At 52.2% G+C, this 16010-nt stretch overlaps 6 protein-coding genes across 6 annotated transcripts; 3 read left to right on the top strand and 3 right to left on the bottom strand.

Moving 5' to 3' along the window:
* Positions 1–80: 80 nt before the first annotated feature.
* On the bottom strand, positions 81–1969 carry N7443_003857 (cytochrome P450; the record flags this gene model as incomplete). The annotated part of the gene is made up of 6 exons (XM_056883913.1): positions 81–580; positions 651–1271; positions 1322–1390; positions 1448–1532; positions 1603–1728; positions 1784–1969. 6 exons carry the CDS (start codon positions 1967–1969, stop codon positions 81–83), a joined length of 1587 nt encoding a protein of 528 aa, XP_056742191.1.
* A 397-nt stretch (positions 1970–2366) lies between these two features.
* Positions 2367–5283, bottom strand: N7443_003856 (snoRNA-binding rRNA-processing protein PWP2; the record flags this gene model as incomplete). Its single annotated transcript, XM_056883912.1, has 5 exons — positions 2367–4185; positions 4241–4488; positions 4543–5038; positions 5103–5215; positions 5266–5283. 5 exons carry the CDS (start codon positions 5281–5283, stop codon positions 2367–2369), a joined length of 2694 nt encoding a protein of 897 aa, XP_056742190.1.
* Positions 5284–5590: 307 nt separating this feature from the next.
* aspC (septin CDC12) lies at positions 5591–7130 on the top strand (the record flags this gene model as incomplete). The annotated part of the gene is made up of 7 exons (XM_056883911.1): positions 5591–5632; positions 5705–5718; positions 5784–5826; positions 5886–6048; positions 6125–6435; positions 6493–7001; positions 7061–7130. The coding sequence occupies 7 exons, from the start codon at positions 5591–5593 to the stop codon at positions 7128–7130; spliced, it is 1152 nt and encodes a 383-aa protein (XP_056742189.1).
* Positions 7131–7530: 400 nt separating this feature from the next.
* N7443_003854 (WD40 repeat domain-containing protein) lies at positions 7531–8730 on the top strand (the record flags this gene model as incomplete). Its single annotated transcript, XM_056883910.1, has 4 exons — positions 7531–7585; positions 7639–7983; positions 8045–8656; positions 8708–8730. The coding sequence occupies 4 exons, from the start codon at positions 7531–7533 to the stop codon at positions 8728–8730; spliced, it is 1035 nt and encodes a 344-aa protein (XP_056742188.1).
* Positions 8731–9827: 1097 nt separating this feature from the next.
* On the bottom strand, positions 9828–11342 carry N7443_003853 (ACT domain-containing protein; the record flags this gene model as incomplete). Its single annotated transcript, XM_056883909.1, has 2 exons — positions 9828–11222; positions 11298–11342. 2 exons carry the CDS (start codon positions 11340–11342, stop codon positions 9828–9830), a joined length of 1440 nt encoding a protein of 479 aa, XP_056742187.1.
* A 1823-nt stretch (positions 11343–13165) lies between these two features.
* Positions 13166–15703, top strand: abr1 (multicopper oxidase abr1; the record flags this gene model as incomplete). The annotated part of the gene is made up of 3 exons (XM_056883908.1): positions 13166–13501; positions 13549–15512; positions 15568–15703. 3 exons carry the CDS (start codon positions 13166–13168, stop codon positions 15701–15703), a joined length of 2436 nt encoding a protein of 811 aa, XP_056742186.1.
* Between the last annotated feature and the right edge of the window lie 307 nt (positions 15704–16010).

The following is a 16010-nucleotide window of genomic DNA, read 5'->3' as shown; positions in this document are numbered from 1 at the left end:
GGATTCTCATAACTAACCATGAACAAAGTCAAACCATAAATCAAAATCAAAGTAGAATACCGCAGATGAACCCGCGTTACTCAGAGCCCTATCGACCTTTTCCTAATCAACACAACTGGACTCGTATTCGGCAGGACATGCTCCCCCACCGCCCAATTCACTGGTCTTTGCCCAGCCTGGCAATCATCAAACTTGAAGTCATATTCCATGATGAGACGGCTCAAAATTGCCTTAATTGTGTTCACCGCAAAGAATCGGCCGGGGCATGCCTGACGCCCAAATCCAAAGTGCATATTCGACGGACTAATACTGACGAAGCTGGTGGATGTTAATGGAGCCAATGTAGCGTTATACTGCTTCCCATTGAGTGATATTGCATTTTCAACGGCATCAGATGCGTCGAGGGCGTTACGATCACTAGCGTCCTGACTCCAACGGAAGCCATCAAAAGGCCTTGGATTCGCAATGAAAGATGGATCTTTACTCATTGGGCCGGAGGGGAAACAGATGTGTGTTCCTTTGGGGATGATGAGTCCATCCGATAATGTGAGGTGTTCCTTTACGATGCGGTGGAAGGACACTATTGCATATCAGCATCAATAATACCCCAACATTTGAGGCATTTGGATGTATAGCACACGATCACTCACATTCACCAGGGGGTCCGAAGCGCTGCGACTCGCGCAGGAAACTATCTATGCGCCGCTGAGCCTCAAACGACGCCTTTGTCGCATTCTCCCACCCATCAGGCAAGGTCTGGGCGATCTCTTCACGCAAAGGACCCAAATACTCTGGACGATGAATCAGATCATAAAGAAAATGACACATCGCCATCGTACTCGTATGTACCACTGCCAAACTCATGAGCAACAGCATATGATGCGCCAATGCCTCGGGGTTCTGGTCCTGCTCATCCTCTGCGCCATCTATCATCCACTGCAAGAAGTCATCTGGCTTGACATACCCCGGATCATTGGCTGCTTCGGCTTCGCGGCGCTCGTTGATTATTGGGACGAAGAGGTCCTTTGTAAATTGTAATTGTCGCTTCATTTGCCGTACTGGAGGGAGGAACGGGGCTATGAATGGCCGGAAGAAATTGGGAAATGGTCGGAGGAGGATTACGCATAGGCCGACGTTGACGGAGTATTTGCCTGCTGTGTTGAGCCATTCTTCGTTACGACGGAGAGATTCGCCTGCCATGACGCGCGAGGTTGCTCGTGAGATGAGGTGCACAAATAGCTCCTGGGGCTGAAAGGCTGTCCACTTGTCTTCTGTTGGAGATTCTTAGTTGCTACTGTGTATACATTGGGCCCTCTTTTACCTTCGCAGTCTGGTAGCCCGGTCTCAAATGCATATCGTAGCTCGTCGATGACCCAGGGGACGACTCGGGCTGTGAGGTGAAATTAGTGCTTGCGGGTTAGAAATTGATTCAACTGTAGTTATATACCCAGATTGGGGGTCAGGCGCTTTCGAACCGTTTGCGATGGCAAGTAGCTGTTGATCACTATATTCGTATAGTGTCCGAGCGCATTCTGTCATGATGTCAGTTGAGAATCGAAGTCTATAGATATTACGACATAGATGCTTGCTCTGGTACCATACCTCGAACTGCGCATCTAGGGAGCTGAGGACGGAAGGAGGTAAATGCTTCAGCTCAGCCGCGTATTTTACCGGCAAGACAACAACTTCTCCGTCTCCGGTTAACATGCGGAACGGACTATCCTTGTACTATATCTGCATCAGTAACCATATGTGCCAATCCTTACCTTCACGAATGTCAAACCTTCTCATAGCCCCGATAGATCATAGACTTAGCCTTCGGGTAGTAGATGAGCCTATTGAAGATATCTGGCATGTATGCATTATACTTTACGTAGGGAATGCGCCGAAGGGCCGGATGTGACCTTTTCTGTAAGCAAAAGTACACAAAAAGGACCCCGAGGAGGGGCCACACGAAGGAGCCTGCCATCTGGATGTTCACACAACTTTAGTGGGAAATGGCTAATTTCTAGGGATTGTCAAGGAGATTAAGGAATTCGGCTGTACGATGAAGAAGAAATGGAGGGTAACACAGAATGGCATCGGACAGTATTGCGTGGTACTTAAGGGGTCTAGAAATGGGGCCATAAAATGGAGAATGCATACTTGCCAACACACAAAGAACTGTTGTTCGCTATCAGTGTTGACTTACCCCTTTAGGCACCTCTAATGCAGCACAAACTTCCCCGTGCATTTACATTACGACACATTTTTGATTGTGAATTTTAAAGATCTTTGATTCTATACACTTTTTTTTGGTTCGTCCTAATATACAAACGCCATGCGCATATGCAAAGTTGACATTACAGGGTTTCCACGAACTCAGATCAACCAATCCACTCGCCGCCCTCTTCGTCCTCGGCTTCGACCATCTGCTCATCGGTCTCATCAGCCTCACCAGAAGTTAGTGCCAATAGAGTGGCAGCGGGCTTCTTATCAGCCAGAACAGGCTTGGACAGAAGGTAGTTCAGATCGTAGAGGTTCTTCTCTGTCAACCGCTTGAGGTTCTCTCGAATGTCATCAACAGCGCGCTGGACGGCACGCAGCTCAGGGGCGAATGTGCCCGAGTTCTCCTTGAAATACCGACCATGGCAACTGAAGAGAGACTCAATCCACATCAAGTTAAATTCAAGATGAGGGGTCTCATCGGCTGCGAGTGCGACGAAACGAAGCAGGCGGGGAAGATAGACCGTGGGCACTGAACGGACCACGTGGGGGATATCTTGGGGAGGAATTGACTCGTACACAGCGCGCATCAGCTTGTTTTCATTCAAGCGGAATGCCATAATCAAAGCCTTCAAGAATGTGTTGTCATCGTCGACAGTGTTGGTCGCAGACGCCACCTTTGCGGCTTCAAGTGTCGCAAGAATAGTGGACGGTGTGATGGTAATGTCAAGGTCGTAGGGATCGAATACAAAGTCCGTGTCCAGACTATAGATGAGGAGACCCTCGGTAGAGGCAGCACAGAATGCACGACCGGTTGGTGAGAAATCGACCGCCATCACTCGTACTTCCGGGCGAGTGGTGCGAGCACCAGCATCGCCACGTTTCGCGCCGGGAAGGGTGCGGTCGATACGATCCTCCTTATCAGAGGCCTCGCCAGTCTCATCGAGAAGAGCGCGAGGACCAGCCTCGGTGAGATTGCGGCTGTTCAGGAACTCCTGAGTACCATCCAGGGACAAGTTCACTGATACAGTGTATTTCTTGAGAAGGGATCCCGTGCCCACATCGTATAAGCAAATGTACTTGCTGTTACCAGCCGCCAGAATGCAGCTGCCATCGGCACTGTATGTGATTCGATTGAATGATTTAGTTCCCGCGGCATTCGCGGCGGTTCGACGATCGGATACCTTCCGGCCTCCGGACACGTCACGACGGCCGTCCACGGCGCCCTCCTGGGCAGCGTCGTTGACATTCCAAAATGACAGCTGGCCATCCAGTGTAGAGGCTGCGACCTGCTTACCATCGGCACGGAACGCCACACTCAGAACATCAGACATGAGCTGGAGAGGCTCACTAGTCTGTGTACGACCGAAGATGCTCCAGATACGCACAGTGCGATCCCAGCTGCCACTGACCAGATGGTTACCATCGGAGGCAAAGGCAAGGCTGGATACGGGGCCCTCGTGGCCGGACAGCTGATCAAGCAATTGGCCAGTCTGCACAGACCACACATGAATGTCGAAAGAGTCCGGCGACCCGGCGCAGACCACCTCACCACTAGGGTCCACAGCCATCGAAGAGAACGACAGACGGGAGGGTGCGGTGAAAGTCCGGAAGTTGCGGTATCGAATGAGATCCCAGGCTCGGATCGAACCGTCCAGAGAAGCAGTGAAAAGAACGCTACCCTTCTTGGCAAACTCACATGCGGTCACTCCACTTGAGTGCTCAGTGAAGGTCACGATACAGAAGCCAGACTTGACATCCCAAACCTTGACCTTACCATCATCGGCAGTAGTGACGATTTTCTGTCCGTCCGGTGAATAAACAAGGGAGTTCATGGAGTCGAGATGACCCTGCTGCTTGAGAATGTACGACTCGGATTGCCACTCCCACACTAGCAACTGACCGTGCTTGGATGATCCCATGGCGAGCCACTCTCCGGAGTGGTTAATGGTCACAACATCAATGTTACTTTGGGAGACACTGGAGCAAAACCCTGTTAGTAAAAGCAAAGAGACACAAGAGAAATACCACATACCTGAGAAGATGGATGGTGTTGAACTCGGGTAGATCATACAGGCCGAAAAGACCATTAGAGAAGCCCACCACCAGCAGGTTGGAGGATGCGTGAAACGCAGCGCAGTTAACCTTGGCATCGTTTTGCATGAAGAAGTCCTTCTTCACAATTCTCCAACGGGCTTCCGCAATATCCTCGTCCGTCTCTGGGTCTTTCTTGGTCACATACTCCCAGCGGAAAAGGGCTCCGTCTTGACTGACGGTGTAGATCTACAGGCTGAGTTAGTACCAGTCCAATGAAATATCACTGATGAGATATATTACCTTTTCCTGTTCCGCATTGAAGTATGCGGCCACCACGCCTTGCCGGTGACCGGCCAAGGTGGTCGGCTCAAACCCATCCTCAGGATCCAAACTCCATACTCGTGCAGTCAAATCCCTGGACGCTGTGAGAATGAAGCGCGAATCACTCGACCACTCAATAGTCGAAATATGGTCGAAGTGTGCAGCAAGGTCTCTGTGTAGGACGAACGGAGCGAACTCAATCTCGCCATTGGTCTCGGTACCGGGGGTGGAGGGGGTCTGCCAGATTTGCAAGCGTCTCCCCACACCGACTGCGAAATGGCGACCAGACGGAGAGAACTTGAGAGCAGTCACACGACCCTTGAATGAGAAGTGGTGAATGACAATGCGACGTTGGAAATTGGTCAGGATTGCCCGTCCGGTCTCGTCGACGGTGAGCAGAAGATTGCCTCGAGGCGATAGATCGAGGCGGTCGATGTTCGTGCGGTGTGAGAAGGGAAGGGTATAGGAGGTGTTCCTATGGGCGATATAGTAAGCAAGCGGGTTCGAATGATGTGCACAGCCTATTTGAGAGTACATACTGCACCAGGTCAAAGACCGAGACTCGATTGCCCACTGGCGAGAGCAAGCAGGTGCCATCGGGCGTGAAGAGCAAATTGCCCTGACGGTAGACCGTCCCCAAAAGGTTGGAGAACTGCATTCCGAGTTAGAAAAATCATAATAGGAATATTGAAACAGACTCACCTTGAAGTCGGTCTTCATTTTCCCACTTGCGACAGCTTGAAGCACTCCGTCAAAAAATGTTCGGCGCGACAATCAGCGTGATAAGAGCGGATCATCAATGATCCAATTCCGGTCTCAATGGGGCATAGTGTTGGGCGCTAGTCCCAGATAGGCAAGGCCAGCTATACTCCAGAAAACGAAAGGAGATTCAGGGGGAAGCAGCAACGAGCAGCTAACCTCCCTTTTTCTCCAAGGACCCTTGACCATCTTTCCTCTTTTTCAGGTCACTTACTGAGGGGTTTCTCTTCGTTTTCGTCTTCTTCACGGTCACCCCCCCTAATTCATCATGTCGACAACGGAGACTGCCTCGCCGATTGGCATTGCCAATGTAAGTTGTTTCCGATAACCTCCCAACGCGTTTTCAATGCTCTGATGGCTAATTTATGCTGTTCCCATGTAGCTCCCCAACCAGCGGTATGTACAACTCGACGAATCGATCCGAATTGGCAGCGAGGAGGATTCTAATTGAAGCGGTCTAGACACAAGATTGTTGCAAAGCGGGGTGCGGCATTCACAATCATGGTGTGTCTAAGCTTGGAATGCCTCGGTCGGGACATCAGCGCTAATGATGCCGTCTACAGGTTGCCGGAGAGTCGGGATTGGGAAAGACCACCTTCATCAACACCCTCTTCTCCACTACCATCAAAAACTACGCCGACCACAAGCGCCGTCACCAGAAGCAAGTCGACCGCACCGTCGAGATCGAGATTACCAAGGCCGAGCTCGAGGAGAAGTTCTTCAAAGGTTCGACATTCATTTCACCCTGGATGTGAGGGGTCATATTTGTGAATTGCGTGTGCTGATGTTTATCCGCCTTCAGTTCGTCTCACCGTCATTGATACCCCCGGCTTCGGCGACTATGTCAACAACCGTGATTCGTGGCAACCCATCATCGAGTTCCTGGATGACCAGCACGAGTCCTACATGCTCCAGGAGCAGCAGCCCCGCCGTACCGACAAGATTGACATGCGTGTGCACGCTTGCTTGTACTTCATCCGACCCACCGGACACACCCTGAAGCCCCTCGATATCGAGGTCATGAAGCGCCTGAGCTCCCGCGTTAACCTGATTCCCGTTGTCGCCAAGGCCGACACCCTCAGCCACGCCGATCTGGCCCGTTACAAGGAGAGAGTATGTTGGAATCATGCGTGGATTTGCAATTGGGACCCATAGCTAATGAGTGATCAGATCCGCGCTGTTATCGAGGCCCAGGGCATCAAGATTTACACCCCGCCGATCGAGGAGGACGATGAGCACGCCGCTACCCACGCCCGCAGCCTGATGGCTGCCATGCCTTTCGCTGTTATCGGTTCCGAGAAGGATGTCAAAGCCAACGACGGCCGTGTCGTCAAGGGTCGCCAGTACGCCTGGGGTGTTGCTGAGGTGGAAAATGAGGACCACTGTGACTTTAAGAAGCTCCGCTCGATCTTGATCCGCACCCATATGCTCGACCTCATTCACACCACCGAGGAGTCTCACTACGAGGCCTATCGTGCCCAGCAGATGGAGACCCGCAAGTTTGGCGAGGCCCGCCCCCGCAAGCTGGACAACCCCAAATTCAAGGAGGAAGAGGAGAACCTGCGCAAGCGCTTCACCGAGCAGGTCAAGGTCGAGGAGCAGCGTTTCCGCCAGTGGGAGCAGAAGCTCATTTCCGAGCGCGACAGACTCAACAAAGACCTCGAGGCCACCCATGCTGCGTACGTTGATGCCTATTCTAATTTTTACCTATTGACTTCAAATACTAACTTTTTTCAAGGATCAAATCGCTCGAGCAGGAGATCGAGGGTCTCCAAGGCTCCGGCACTCGCAGCCACGGTCGTCGCTAAGATGCTGGACTTTCAAAAAGGGAGTAGGCGCACTTTGCATGCTCCTTCGTTATTTTCTTCTTTTTGAGTACCCTATGTCTTGCCATTCACGCGCTTGGGAGGGCGCACCTTCGCCTCGAAGGGCCGGTTCGTTTTGTTCTGTTATATCCATTTACCGCTGGTAGCTAGCGATGGTGTCTACATCCTTGATAATAACCCTCCTGTATTATGTAGCGCGCAAAATACAGAGTTAATCCCTATTCTTTTCAAGTGTAGCAAACTAGGTTTAGATGAATCATGTATGAATGGGGTCTTGTAATTAGCTCTAGTTCGGCCCCAGTTTGCCCGAGCTCCCAAGTTCCGCACATCATCCACATTCCGGCTTCAACCTTCAACTGCTCCACTCCTCAATCAGCTTGACATGCCCTCGAAGAAGTTTCCCACTCGGCATCTCCACACTCTGAAGACACATAATGGTAAGCTAATTATCAAGTTGCCTCACAGAACTAGGTCTAATCTCGCATGACAGGGCCGGTCAACGCCGTGACCTTCTCAAGCTACCCGGGCACCTACGTCCTGACAGGCTCCTCAGACCGCGCCATCCATCTCTCGCGCGCAGTACCGAGCAATGCCGAAAATTCTGCGACAGCCGTCGAAACTACATCCCCAATCCAGCGGTACGAAGCCCATGGCTATTCAGTCCTCGACGTAGCCGTCGCCGCAGACAATGCGCGCTTTGCCAGCGTAGGAGGTGACCGCCAGGTCTTTCTGTGGGATGTTGAGCAGGGCACGACAACTAGACGATGGAGCGGGCATAATAGCAGGGTGGAAGCGGTCCAATTCGCCGGAGATGGTGATTCCCTTGTTGTTTCTGGTATGGTCCTCGGCCTTTCCTCGGTTTAACGAGTCTTACTGACCTTTCTTCTTGTTTCCAGGTAGTGCAGATACCACAATCAACTTGTGGGACACCAGATCCAATGCCTACAAGCCTATTCAGACCCTCACTGAAGCAAGCGATACCGTTTCGTGTTTGCATGTTCATGGGCCTACGTACTCTATCGCTAGTGGTAGCTATGATGGACATGTGCGCGTCTACGATGTGCGGACGGGCAAGACGACGATTGATGTCCTGGCTCATCCGGTAACGAGTATTCGTTGCTCGGCGGATGGCAATGCGCTGCTTGCTTCCACCTTGGATAGCTATATTCGGATGCTCGATCGAGCGGACGGAAAGCTCCTTGCTGCTTTCGGAGGCCCCGTCAAAAATGGTGAGCAGCAGGCTCAGTCTTTCCTTAGCACTAGGCCTAAGCATGTCTATCGGAACCAGGAGCTGCGGGTTCGCTCTGTCTTTGCGCAGAGTGATGCCGTAGTTTTGAGCGGCAGTGAAGCTGCAAAGGAAGATGGGGCTGCGCTTGGCGCTGCTGTCTTTGCGTGGGACGTTCTCAGTGGAGAGAATGTTGCAACTGTGCCGATGGGAGAGAAGGTTAAGGCTGTGAGCTGTGTGGCTTGGAATGACCAGGGATACTGGGCAGCTGGATGCTCAGATGGTAAGAGTAATCATTCTCCATTTTATGGTGTGAATGCTAATATATGTTTAGGTACCGTCCGAGTCCTTGGATGAGCCAACTCATCATCTCCGCTGCAGAGCGTGGCTGCCGTCTACGTAATTTCCCTGCTGTTTGATGATTTTATCCACAACCGATGCCCGGAACCGGCTGACTCTCTTCACATCGTTTACATGGAAGTTATTGACCTGCACAATTACCCAAACGATATTGAGTGCCACACTAGTGGCATTGATTATGACGGACGCTACATCTGAACTACGCTTTCGCAGTACAGGCCAAACACGACCGCAATCAGTGTACAGGTTGATCCACACAGCCTGAAGAAAAAGAAGGCTCTTCGTGCAAGAGATCACAATGGTGGAATTGTCCACGACACTGACGAATAATCTCCTCACGCTGAACTGGGGGGTCCGCAACGCCAGCAAATGGTCTCTGGGCCACTACACGCGAAACTTTGCAAAGCTACCAGGCTACACTAGACCTCGATCCATAGAGCCCATCCCGTCATTTTTCATTGATTACCAGGGTTGCAAGTTCCTTGGCCATCACATCCTGCCCAGGGTTCTCACAGCCCATTTTGATACGAGGAAGAGTCTCAAACAGTGCAGACGGCCTATCATGTTCTGCGGCGGGGTCGCCACGATCGGATCATTTCCTCGTTTCATCCAGGTGGTATTGCGCTGGTCGATATGCTGATGCTGACTATGCAACCTATCTGGGAAAATTCCCCATCGCGATGTTGAGCGAGCTGGGGACTCCTGTGACTCAGAACCCGATAAACATTGCCGTTGTGGACGGCAAGTTGAAGATCTACTGCCTTCCTGACCAACCTAACTCATTTCTTCATGCCTGAAGCGGTATACATACCCACATGAATCTCGGAAGAACCGATTAGGGGCCATATGACCATGAACAAGCAAGAAAGTACATACTCAATACCACTAGCCTTCTCCTTGGCGAATAAATCTGTCGTATCATATCAATATATTGAGACTTCTTCCGATAAATATATAGCAACATTTCAAGCAATTCGGGCTGGAACGCTAATAAAGCATACACTTGCAAGGAAATCGTATAGTCATACAGGACATGGAGTGGCGAGCAAACCAAAGAAACAAAATCAACTTTTCCCCCCATCAAGCATCAAGCATCAAGCATCTATCCCAAGTCCTTGGATCCCAAGAGGAGCCCCCTCAGTAACAATCTCCTGCACCTTATCCACCTTTTCCGCCTCAAGAGCATCAATTGCCCTCTTCAACTCATACTCCCCAACAATAATCGTCCCCGCGCGCGCCGTACTCAAGAAACTAATCTCCACCGCATCCGCACTCGCATCCACATCCGGTTTCAAGTGATGCGTTGTCGGTGGCAACTGCTGAGACTTCGTTTTCCTGTGTCCCAGCGCAAGCCGCGATCCAAAGGTATCAAATAGCGCGGGCACAGAGCCGATGACGCTACTCTCATTGCTGCCTACGAGACTGCCTTCGCCGCTTGCCGCGGGTGTCGGGTTACCCGCTGAGTCGGCAAGACGGCCTGCTACGCCGCAGACGATACCTGATGCTTCGAGGGGGAGGTCACGGAGGTCGAGCATGATGGGGATGAGATATTCCTCTTTTGAGCCTAGGAGGAGGCCTGAACCGTCTTCGTAGTCTTGGGGTGAGCTTGTTGGACGGGCGAAGCGGGGGAGGAGGCGTTTTTCCAATAGGAGAGATGCTGCTGGGTCGAGGGCTGCTAGGGTTAAGGAGAGGAAGCGCGGGTTGTCAACGAGGAGGACAGTTGTGAGTGCGTCGCGGAGGATTGACATGGAGCTTTCTTCGCGGTTGTACTGGTGGTGGGCTGCGCATTGGACGAGATGGAGAGTGTCGTCTACGCATGGGACGATTTGGCGTTTGCGGAGGTTCTCGAATGTGCGTGTTTGTAGTTCTGAGACGGATGATGGGGGTGGGGTTGCTGGCGGGACGAGGTCGCTGGGACGTCGTTCTGAGGTTGGGGATGTAGGGCTGAGCGGGTTGATGAAGGCGGCTGTTGCATTTTCGAAATGGAAGCCCCTGTTCTCTAGAGCTGAGACTACGCTTTCTTTGCTGTGCAGGGGCACAATGATGTAGTCGGAGAAATAGGTCGAGATGAAGAAGATGGAGATGCCCGCCATGGCTAGTGGACTGGTGAGTTCCAGTACGCGCTTGCCGGCTTCCAGGCCCTGACCGAGGACCTGCATGGCGATGTAGTCATTATCACTGACATCTAGGCGGGAACGGAGGGTGGTGTTGAGCTGGTTGAGCTGGTCCAGTAAGGGCTGGAAGTACTTCAGGACGAGTCGACGGGGACATATCACTGAGACTTCCACCGGGGTGATGGAGACATTCAGGAAGGCGGGTTGCTTGTAGTCGGAACCTTGTTCCGATGCATCTTCGATATCCTCGAGGATGAGATCTTCTTCCTGCTCTTCATCGAGGGAATATATTTCATCGAAGATGAGTCTCAGCACCGCCTTGAAAAAGTACGGATAGAGGTCCAGTGGAATGTGAACCAGCACGAGTCGCTCCTCCTGAAATATATATTAATCGATTGAACTATAATTTCATGGGAAAGGGCACCTTGAATTCTTTCAAAGTTGGCTCACCAGGAAATGCACCTGGGCATCGATCAGAGTCATAGATTGGTCCATGTTCTAGTTGCACCCACGTTGGATAAGGGGAGTGATAGTGTAGAAAACTAAGACTTGGGAAGACCTGGAATCATGTGCAAGGTACTTTGCATGATCATACTTGGATTACGCCATTGACGTGATGCCAAAGGCTATGGCGACAGGGCTGAGTGCTGAGCGAGGTACAGGGAATATGGCGTCAGGGGGGGGAAGTACACGGATCGGAGTGAGTCCCAAAAGAAAAAAGGAATCGCACCTATATACCAACTGGGGAGTGCCGGGGAGTTAAAGAAAAAGAAAAGAAACGAAAAGAAGAAGAGTGACGATACAACTGGTTCCCCCTCACTTGCACCTTTTGGGAAAAGGAAAAAAAATTCGACCTGTTCGTCCCTGGTTATCGGGTTACCAAATCCCTTCATGCAACTCTTTATCAGTGACCTGGACTACTGCTCAACTCCCCCACTTCCTTATCACGACCTCCGCGCTAGGCGCTCGAGAGGGACGAGTGTCGTGCAGCTGTACCTGAACACCGATGTGGGGGGCATCGCCCCCTGTCATCCGTGAGACTACTGCGCGCCTTGGTATAACCTCCCCAATGAGAACCGGTCCTTTTATCAATTACGTCTTGTTCCCCCGCGTTTGTCTACCTTGATCTACCGGGAAATGCACTGGCCACCGGACCTGGTACCTGCTCTGCAGGTGCCCCCGAGTACTCGAGCCGGAGCTATGACGGCCAAGAGAAGTGCCACGGTCTTGTTGTCGGGTCTCAGACACGAGATCAAATAGAGATCGCCTGATAAGACAAGAAAAAAAAAAGTTGGAGTGGAGCCCACGGCCGATCCACCGATACTTCCCCCCGACACTGATACGACGTTAACCGAAATGATGATGCCCTGCGTCATCCGTGCCCTTTTTGGATCTCCCATTACGCCTAGGTGTGTCTGAGACCTGTTTGGGCGAGGTGAACCTCGGAGAGCTGAATTGCTTATGTTATGCTTATGCTTGTGTTCTCTGATCGAACATCTGATCTCACAGTGGACCTTGCCATGTTCATTGATGACCGGGGTAGCCACCCCTGGAAACTAACTAACCACCTGGAAACTAACTAACCACCTGGACACCAACTAACCACCTGGACACCAACTTACCACCTGGAAACTAACTAACCACCTGGAAACTAACTACGCCACCAAAACATGTCAATCGTCAATCGTCAACTGTTACCTGTTAACCGTCAACCGTCAACCGTCCACCGTCAATCGTCAATCAATTAAGCTTCAAATAGGATCTGATTCGCAACTTGGCCCAGTTCATGATGCTGTTGTTGACGATTAACCGAAACCGTCACCTGGAATGCAGCCCCTTGCTGGGTAATTTCCGACGCAATACCGAACTGGGCCATTCACCTGCATACCAGCCGGCCCTTTCCCTTAGTGGAATGCTTCTCTCTACCTACCAAGCGGTAGCCTAGTCCCGTACCGGCGAGTTTGTTTTTCTGTCTCCTGAATGTAGAATCTGCTGGCATTGCTGAAGAGTCCTTGGAACTTGCATCCGGAACCCATCGACATTTGCATCCCTGGCGCAGATCCAAATCATGCCCGCTGTTAAAGGAAGATTCCCCCAATTGCTCGCTCTTGATTCCCTCGAGTATCATCCCGGCCGACCTTCGCCCAACGCCTTCGTTTTAGTCGACAACTCGTTCGTTTTTATCTTTTATTTTTTATCCTTATTTATTAATATCTAGTTTCGGTCGTTCAACTCAGATCCCTCGTTTCGTTCGGAGGATTTCACTATCTTTCTGATTCGGAGTCGATTGTCACTCGTTACTTGGATGACCGTTTACTATGGGGAAGTTCAATCTCCTTCTTTTGGCGAGCTTGGCTGCCAAACTCGCGGCGGCCAAGGACGTTTACCTGGATTGGAATGTCACTTGGGTTAATGCCTCTCCCGATGGATTTGAGAGACCCGTCATCGGTATCAATGGTCAATGGCCCTGCCCTCAGATCGATGTGGACGTCGGTGATCGTCTGATCGTCGACGTGTATAACGGTCTGGGCAATCAGTCTACCGGCATCCATTGGCACGGCTTCCACCAGTATGCCACCGGTGTTATGGATGGTGCTAGCGGCGTCACTCAGTGCCCTTTGGCCCCGGGCTCGCACATGCAGTATCATTTCGATGTGAGTAGACCGTCGGGCGCTTGCACAATGGATACTAATGTGAATAGGTTAACCAAACTGGAACTTACTGGTATCACTCTCACAACATGGCTCAGTACCCCGATGGCTTCCGTGGCCCTCTGATCGTTCATGACCCCAAGGCGCCTTTCCACTATGATGAGGAGTTCACTATGACTTTGACCGATTGGTACCACCGCCAGATGCCTGACCTGCTCAAGGAGTATGAGTCGGAGGAGAACGAGGCTGCCTTTGGTGGCCTTGAGCCCGTTCCCAACTCTGCTTTGATCAATGATAACAGCAACACCAAGATCAAGGTGCTGCCCAACAAGACCTACTTGGTGCATATTGTCTGCCTCGGTAACTGGCCTGGTCACACTTGGGTCTTCGATGGCCATGAGATGACGGTCGTGGAGGTTGATGGAATTTACACCGAGCCTACCCCTGTTGGTGACAAGCTGCTTCGTATTGCCACTGGACAGCGTATGTCTGTCTTGATACACACCAAGGCCGATGCGAGCAAGAATTTTGCCATTTGGGACACCATGGATATTAATATGATGTTCATCTTCGAGGGTCGTCCCATTCCCCAGGGATACAACCCCAATGCTACTGCTTGGCTCGTCTACGACGAGGCGAAGCCCTTGCCCCCGCCCCCGGTGTTCCATGAGCTTACCCCCGATCACTTCATTGATGATGTCCTTCTGGTCCCTCTGGATAAGGAGCCCGTGCTTGAGCCCGTTCAGCACCAGATCATCATCGACGCCTTCTCAACTGAGATCGACGGAGTCAAGCGCTTCACTGTCAACAACAAGACCTACATCCCGCAGGATGTTCCGACTCTGTACACCGCGAACACGATTGGAGCCGAGTTCTCTTCCAACCCCGAGGTCTACGGTCAAGTCAATCCCTTCATCGTCAAATACGGAGAGGTCGTCGAGATTGTCATCAACAACCACCACAACAACCTGCACCCGTGGCATTTGCACGGTCACCAGTTCCAGGTTCTGCAGAGAACCCCCGTCGACGGCGGCTACTTCACTGGTCAATATAAGAATGTGTCCCACACTCCCATCAAGCGCGATACCATCATGGTTCAGAATCATGGCCACGTGGTCATTCGCTTCCGTGCAGACAACCCCGGTGTCTGGCTCCTGCACTGTCACGTCGAATGGCACGTCGAGGCCGGCCTGATGGCCACGATCATCGAGGCTCCTGAGACTTTCCCTCAGTCCGAGCATGCTCCTCCCAAGAGCCACTACGACGCTTGCGCTGCCTACCCTGATCCTTCCAACGGCAACGCCGCTGGCAAGCAGGGTCTTGATTTGACCGGTGCCAACACTCAGATCCCCGCTGAGAACCACGGTGCTATGTACCCGCCCGGAAAGTCTAGCAAGGCGCCTTCCCCGCCGCCCCAGCAGCCCAAGCCGACTACTTCGGCCTCGCCTGCGCCTGCTCCTACTCAGCAGGCTCCTCCCCCGCCTCCGGGTCAGCCCCCGGTTCGCCCGACTCACTACCAGTCCCCACCGCCTCATCAGGCCCCGGCTCCCAAGCCTGCCGTCGAGCAAGCCCCGGCTCCCAAGCCTGCCGTCGAGCAAGCCCCGGCTCCCAAGCCCGCCGTCGAGCAAGCTCCCGCTCCCAAGCCCGTTGTTGAGCAAGCTCCCGCTCCCGCTCCCGAGCCTCAAGTTGCTCCCAAACCCCCTGCTCAACCCGTTGAGGCCATCCAGCCTATGACCGAGGCCCAGCCGACTGACTACTATCCTGAGCCTGTGCAGCCGCCTGCGCATGATGAGCCCATCTACGCGCACCAGGATGAATCCGATGGACCTTGGCCCCAGCCTCACACCGACCACAACCATGCTCAGGTCGGCGATGGTTCCGATGGTCCGGCTGACGTTGCCGATACTCAGGACATCAAAGGTCCATGGCCCAACCCCCACGCCGACAAGTCCTACGCTCAAGTCGGCGGCGAACCTGGCGAGGCACCCATTGAGGTTACCAACACTGATACCAAGTACGATTCCCCCATCATGATTACTGGTCCCACTTTATACTAATACCATTTCCAGGGGCTCTTGGCCTTATCCTCAAAGCAACGATCAGTACATCACGGAGGGTGATCATACCTACCACCAGCACGACGATGGGCCCAAGGATCTTCCCAAGGGCTACGAGTACTGGCAGCAGTACGAGCGACAGGAGTAGCGCGCTCGCACGCCAAATGAGGCTTGTACATAAGCTGCCAGTACCTCATGTCTAAACGACACTGGGTAATTTTAATGATAATCTCGGTAGTCTTTTCAGGACGGCGACTTTTTTGCATCATTGTGTCTACATAATTCTTCTTCTTCTTTGCATTCCACTCATGCTCTTTTGAGAGACCTTTTTACTCCGTGAATCATTTTAAAAAACACCTTTCAGAGCCTGCCCGGGGGGAATAGTCACGGGGCCGACTGAGCATTCGAGGCACCGTTTTGAGGCCGTCTTCTCAGTCCAGCCGCACTACATTTGT

Source organism: Penicillium atrosanguineum (assembly GCF_028827265.1).
Source record: "Penicillium atrosanguineum strain IBT 20685 chromosome Unknown utg000003l_segment0_segment0, whole genome shotgun sequence".
NCBI classification, from domain to species: domain Eukaryota; kingdom Fungi; phylum Ascomycota; class Eurotiomycetes; order Eurotiales; family Aspergillaceae; genus Penicillium; species Penicillium atrosanguineum.
This window is presented reverse-complemented; position numbering and strand designations above follow the sequence as displayed.